At 48.2% G+C, this 6,312-nt stretch overlaps 1 protein-coding gene across 3 annotated transcripts; it reads right to left on the bottom strand.

Annotated features, from left to right (window-relative positions):
- Positions 1–2,391: 2,391 nt before the first annotated feature.
- LOC123123716 (ATP-dependent zinc metalloprotease FTSH 5, mitochondrial) lies at positions 2,392–6,312 on the bottom strand. 3 transcript variants are annotated; one of them, XM_044544292.1, is made up of 6 exons: positions 6,119–6,312; positions 5,387–5,471; positions 4,926–5,129; positions 4,092–4,819; positions 3,491–3,967; positions 2,392–3,404 (listed from the first exon to the last, which is right to left on the bottom strand). In XM_044544292.1, the coding sequence occupies exons 1-6, from the start codon at positions 6,206–6,208 to the stop codon at positions 2,604–2,606; spliced, it is 2,385 nt and encodes a 794-aa protein (XP_044400227.1). In that variant the 5' UTR covers positions 6,209–6,312; the 3' UTR covers positions 2,392–2,603. The 3 variants fall into 3 exon arrangements, with proteins under 3 accessions (XP_044400227.1, XP_044400228.1, XP_044400229.1); XM_044544293.1 differs by having other exon boundaries at positions 4,092–4,765; XM_044544294.1 differs by lacking the exon at positions 6,119–6,312 and adding an exon at positions 5,775–5,893.

Here is a 6,312-nt window from a genome sequence, read left to right as displayed (position 1 = left end):
CATTCTTAAAAAAAAAAAAAAACCTCTCACCCGTCTCAACTCTCAACTCAACCCGTGTTCAAGTTCCAGCGCTGCCGCCTCCATCTGAAATCGAGTGAGGAATAGGATCCGAATTCCGAAGGCATTCCCGAGAGAAGCCACCACCGAAAGCCTAGGCTCCTGTGCCTGGCGGCGGCGGCGGATTCCTAGCAGCACTGCGGCAATGGGGGGCTCGAGGAGAGCATTTCTGCAGGGGAAGCTGGGCAGCCTGCAGCTCTCCGAGGCCGAGAAGAAGGGGATCAGGATCACCGGCAGGCAGCAGCAGCAGCCATGCCCCTCCCCGCAGGCGAGCGGCAAGATCCAGGCGGTCGGCAAGCTCCTCTCGGAGAAACCGGCCATAGCGCAGCACGTGGGGACGTCTCTGGGGGCGGTGTGGAGCCCCGGTTCCGGCGTCGAGTGCGAGGACCTCGGCCGAAACCGGTTCCTCTTCACCTTCCGCCAGGAGGCCGACAAGGAGAAGGCTCTGGATGCCGGGCCCTGGAGCTTCGCCGGCCATCTGCTGGTGATGGAGGATTTTGCGCCCGGAGCCACCACCGTGGACGAGCTCAGTTTCGACACGGTGCCGATCTGGGTCAGGACGTACGGCGTCCCGGCCGGGTCGATGAGCAGGGAGACCGGGGAGCTGGTTGGTGAGCAGGTTGGGAAGGTTCTCGAGGTGGATACTGGCCCGAATGCCGACTGGACGGGGGCGTTCATGCGGATCAAAGTGAGAATGGACATCACCGTGCCGATTATGAGGTTAGTAACATGCTTTATTCAGGATGATGAAGAGGATTTGACGGCGCTTGGGGACGATGAAAAGGAGGAGAAAAAGATTGTCGCCTTCACATACGAGAATATCCCCGACTTCTGCTATGGCTGCGGAATTCTTGAGCATACAGAGAAATCATGCCCGACTGGATCCACAAGAACGGGGCCCCGGCAGTTTGGGCCATGGCTGAGGACAGTTGTTATCAACAAGCGGGCCTCAGGTGAAGAGAGGACCAGGCGCTCAAAGGACAAAGCGAAATTCTGGCCAAGTAGTAGCATAGGCAGTAAACAGGGCAGTGATGGGCCGTCCTGGCGGAAAGATGTACCGAGCACAGAGGACGATCAAGGGGTCCAGAACAAAGTAGAAAAGAAAGTTTACAAGGCAGTAAAAAGTTTGAAGCAAGATACTTTCAAGCGAATCGAGAGGAAGAAAGGAATCCAGCAAAATCTATCAAATATTTTGACAGAATCAAAGAAGAGGAGGGTGATATAATGAATGTCGATGAGGTGATACAAGCAGCGAACAAACCGAAGACAAAAACTGATGGGGGTGAAGAAAAAGAAGAAAATGCTCACTCAGAAATGCTCAACACCGGGCTGCTGGGACAGCCTGGCGAGACATGAAAGGAATAGAGCAAATGTAGGATGTAATATTAGATCTTCTGATGGAATATGTCATAATATTGATTCTCTTTTTATGCATCTCTTTAAGGTTGAGCAAATGGGGGTAGGCAAAAGCAGCAGCAAAAGGAAAGATGGTCAGGCCTCCACCAGAAATTTTGAAAATCAATACAGACAGCGCTTCCTGAAAGAAACAAAAATTCTGGAGCAAGTCTCGGATGCGCTTCATTCGGAGGTTTTGGGTATCTTTTATGCCATAAGCACAGCCATCCAAATGGGCTGTAATCAAGTGATGGTGGAAACTGACTCTGCAACTGAAGGATGCGTTATTCACTGAAGAATATGATATGTGGACTCTGCTAGCTATTTTCATAGACATTTCCAGTAGCGAGTGGGCTTCAACGATGTATCAATTGTGTCATGTCCCCGGTCTTGTAATACACTGTTTGCCAGTTTCCAGAGTTTGTAAATTGCAAGCTCTTCATGAATTCCATGCCACAGATTGTTATTGCTGTGTTCTTGTGCTCCCTCATAGATTGTTATTTCTGTTCTAATGCTGATCTATGCCATGAGAAGATCTACCACACCTAGCCTCTTATGCCGGTTTATGTAGAGTGTTTTTTAGGGATTACTACTTGCTAGTAGGTACTGATATCTTATTTGCCCAAACAGGAAAATAACAAGATTTTCAGAGGGGGTAATTAATGCAGAATTTTTTTCACAATTGGCAGTAATTATATATACAAGCATGAACTACAAACTGTGGCTTGTTGAATAAAACAATATGCTACTTACTAGCTTCCTATAATTGGTTCACCACTCTGTAGCGCATCCCTTTTGCCTAGTCTCTTATAATCTAGGCTGTACAATGCATAATCCTCTTGTACATGAACTCTTTTCTATAGTAAATATAAATAAGGATTACAGTGGGGTAAAACCCCACTGCACACAGGTCAAAAGAAATTTAGTAATCTTGGGGCACATTACATCCATGTATTTGAGATTCAAAAGCACCGAGTGTTTACAGATTCAAAACACAGTATTCCAAAACACACGCTGTATTCCCTTCATAAGAGAGAAACAAAAACCAGAGAAATTCAGACGGTGTGCATCTTCTTTACATTTGTGTGCATGCAAGTAGAAAAAAAAAGTTCATAGACCGACCAAACCATTGTACATCTCCACTGCTAGGGTTAGGATGAAGATGGTGTTTCCTGGTTCTGCGCATTACCAATTTTAAGACCATTTACCAACTGTTTGATCTGGTCCCCAGTGAGAGTTCCATGCTCGAGAAGGGCGTCGGCTAGCACATTAAGCTCGTTGCGGTGCGCCGTGATAATATTTTCCGCGTTCTTGCGAGCCTTGACCAGTAATTCTTTCACCTCCTCGTCGACCAGGGCTGTCGCTTGCCAGCTCAAGGTTGCCGTCTGCTTCCCATCATTCTTGTTGCCGTAGCAAACAGGGCCGATCCGCTGGCTCATTCCATACTTGGTGACCATGTCTGTCGCCAGCTGAGTCGCCTCTCTTAGACCAGATAAGGCGTCAGAGCTCACCTCGCTCTCTCCAAATATAACCTCCTCAGCCACCTTGCCGCCCATGAGGATGTCCAATTTCGCCAGCATCTTCTTCCTTGAGAATTTATAGGCATCTTCTTCCTCAGGCATCTGGATCACCATGCCAAGAGAGTTTCCCCTCGGGATAATGGTAGCCTTGTAGATAAGGTGAGCGCCATCCGTGTGGATAGCAACAAGGGCCCTTCCTCCCGTGTGGTACGCAGTCATGTTCCTGCAGTTATCAGGTATCACCGCCGATTTGCGCTCGCTGCCCATCATGATCTTGTCCTTGGAATATTCAATGTGATCCATCGTAACAGCTTCCGACCCATCCTTGGCAGCCTTCAGAGCAGCCTCATTCACCAAGTTTGTAAGGGTTGCACCTGAGAATCCTGGTGTCCCCCTCGCAATGGTCATCAGATCCACACCCTTGGCTTTGACCTGAAAAAATAAGATTTGTAGTGAAAGGTCAAAGTCTTGCGTTGAACATTACGAAGACGCCTTATACTTCTGGACAGAGTATGTACCTTTGACATACAAGCCTCTAGGATCTGCCGCCGGCCCTCAACATCTGGATTAGGAACCTGAACATGACGGTCAAAACGCCCGGGTCTAATAACGGCTTTATCTAGCGACTGTGGGGAGTTGGTCGCTGCGAGAACAATGATACCGTCATTCTGCTTGAAGCCATCCATCTCAACGAGCAGCTGGTTCAGAGTTTCCCTCGCCCCATTTCTGTCATTTACTTGCCTTTGCCCAGCGATGGTGTCGATTTCATCGATGAATATGATGCAAGGGGATTGCTTCTTTGCTTCACTGAAGAGCTCCCTCACTCTTTTAGGCCCAACACCCACCCACATCTCCTCGAACTCGCTGCCGCTGCGTGCAAAGAATGGGACGCCAGCTTCCTCGGCTACAGCTCTCGCCAACATGGTCTTCCCTGTGCCTGGTGGGCCAGCAAGCAGAACACCCTTTGGAAGCTTGCCACCAAGGCTCGTGAAATGCTGCAAATTAAGCATGCTAGGTAAACAATTCAATCAACATCTAGTCTACAGAAACAAAAAGGAGAACTGAATTGCACCAGGCTGCATACAAAGTTTCTTAATTGGTGATGGTGATGTCTCTCACCTTGGGATTCCTTAGGTAGTGAACTAAGTCCTCGAGCTCAGCTTTTGCTTCGTCAACTCCCTTGACACCACGGAATCCTGTGGTTGATTTCATCGACACGCTACCTTTTTTGGCGTCAACGTAACTGGACTTCCTGCTTGAATCTGTGGTCCCTTTGTTCACATCATCAAAGTTACCGCCTTTTCCACTGACATCACTGGGCTCCGCACTTGAATTTGTGGCCGCCTTCTTCAAATATTCCACGGCTTTGATTATATCATCCAACACTTTGTTCACTTCATCCAAGGTACGGCTTTTTCCAGTGACCCCCTTACTCGAATCATCCAACACTTTGTTCACTTCATCCAAGGTACAGCCTTTTCCAGTGACCCCCTTGTTCGAATCATCCAACACTTTGATAGAAAAATTACGATATTCTTCATCCGTGCCTAGCTCATCCGATCTGTTAAGCATAGCATAGAGCACAAGGCCAAGATAGGCTGCAGTGGTCCCCATCACAATCCAAGAAGCTATGTCCAATGGTTTGGACGGGTGGACCGATTCTGACTTAGCAGTTCCTCCTGGAGAAAACAAGTTGCCAAAAAAATTGCACGCTGGTTCTGACTTAGCAGTTCCTCCTAGAGAAAACAAGTTGCCAAAAAAATTGCGCACCGGTTCTGACTTAGCAGTTCCTCCTGGAGAAAACAAGTTGCCAAAGAAATTGCGTGCCGGTTCTGACTTAGCAATTTCTTCCGCAGAAAACAAGTTGTAAAATAAGTTGTGCGCTTCTTTTTTCGTGGGAAAAGAATAACATACAGTTAGCGAAAGGAATGCGTGAAAAGAAACGGCGGGTACCTCGAGTTTTGAACTCAGCACTGATGCGGGCGTTTATGTACTTGGAGAGAGCTGAGGAGTGCAAGGGATTCTGCGTTTCAAACTCTCGTATAGCTTCTTGGTCATTAATCTCTTTAAGAAGAGAATCGGCTTCAAAGCAGGCCCGTGCCCTCTGTTCAAAATAATTTGACGTGTATCTCCTCTGTAGGTTTCTAAGCACACCGCCTGCATTATTAAGCATCATCAGAGTTAAAAAGAAAACTAATTAGTCATCTTTTCAAACCAACAAATCAAAGTCGATCGCAGAATATAATGTGATATCTGTATGATCGAAAGCAGGATATTGGGCAGCATAATTAAGTCTTGTTTTCTCTGCGTGTATGTCATCCTTCCGCAGGGGCCAATTTCATCCAAAAGTAGTAGCAGTAGTTGTCGGCAGTTGGCACATAAGTAGATGGATTAAAGCAATGATGAATGCATACCCGCACCAGTGGTTGATTTCGCGGACGCCGCTACCTCGCCGCGAATCACGTTTGCCAATCCACGCCTTGCAAGATGCGTCCCAGCCTGTGACACAAGCACGCAGAGAAATTAAGATGACCTGAACATATGGTGGTATTCAACAATAAGCCCTAGATCCAAAGGGCAGCACTCTGAAACGCAGAGATGCGGCAGTGTCGCGGTTTCAGCATCGATGAGCTAGCCTTTTTCTTTTTTGTTTTTTGAGGGAAATCGATGAGCTAGCTAGCTAGCATTAAGCACATGGACGAACACCTGGTGTTCCTTCGGGCTTGAAGCCCCAAGATTGGTCGAGATCATTCATAGCGATTGAAGAAGTAACACAATGAAAGGAAAGGAAAGAAATACTACCCTGGATAGGGCGAGCCGGCATGCCATGACGGACAGGAGCAGGAAACGAGGAAGGAATAGCTCGGAATTTGTTTGTGGTTTAATTGCTTTTCTATGCGTCGTGGAGTAGAATTTGTTGTTAATTCCTAGATTCCTGGATGAGATGGACTGCGCAGTATTACTAGTATTTATTTTAACCGCATCCCTGTATGAAACGTGCTTGCTTCTATCTCTGCTCTAATCTGGCTATGAACCCAAGGAACCCAAGGAAAACAAAGAAGGAACGGGCAGTTTCCGGGCGGCCAACGAAGGAACGAATCTGGAGAGACACATATCATATGCCGTATCTGGAGAGGAAGATTCACCTGCCCCTCCCGGCCGGATCTGGGCTGAGCCGGGGGCCAGTCACCAGTAGCAGCGGCGCTCCGCCGGTCCTCGCCGAGCTCGTCCACCATCCCGCCCCGCCCGCGAGGGTTGGATTGGCCGGCGAGGCTGTCCCCGCCGGGACCCTGACTCAAGATTTTGGCACCTCAACTCGACCTCAAGAGGAATGCTTTCG

This window comes from Triticum aestivum, chromosome 5D (genome assembly GCF_018294505.1).
Source record: "Triticum aestivum cultivar Chinese Spring chromosome 5D, IWGSC CS RefSeq v2.1, whole genome shotgun sequence".
NCBI lineage: Eukaryota > Viridiplantae > Streptophyta > Magnoliopsida > Poales > Poaceae > Triticum > Triticum aestivum.
This window is presented reverse-complemented; position numbering and strand designations above follow the sequence as displayed.

Coding starts and splice junctions, on each gene's coding strand:
- LOC123123716 (XM_044544292.1), bottom strand. CDS start 6,208: ATGGTGGACGAGCTCGGCGAGGACCGGCGGAGCGCCGCTGCTACTGGT. Junction 5,472..6,118: donor GATCCGGCCGGGAGGGGCAG/GTGAATCTTCCT, acceptor CTTGTGTCACAG/GCTGGGACGCATCTTGCAAG. Junction 4,820..4,925: donor TGCTGAGTTCAAAACTCGAG/GTACCCGCCGTT, acceptor TTTCTGCGGAAG/AAATTGCTAAGTCAGAACCG.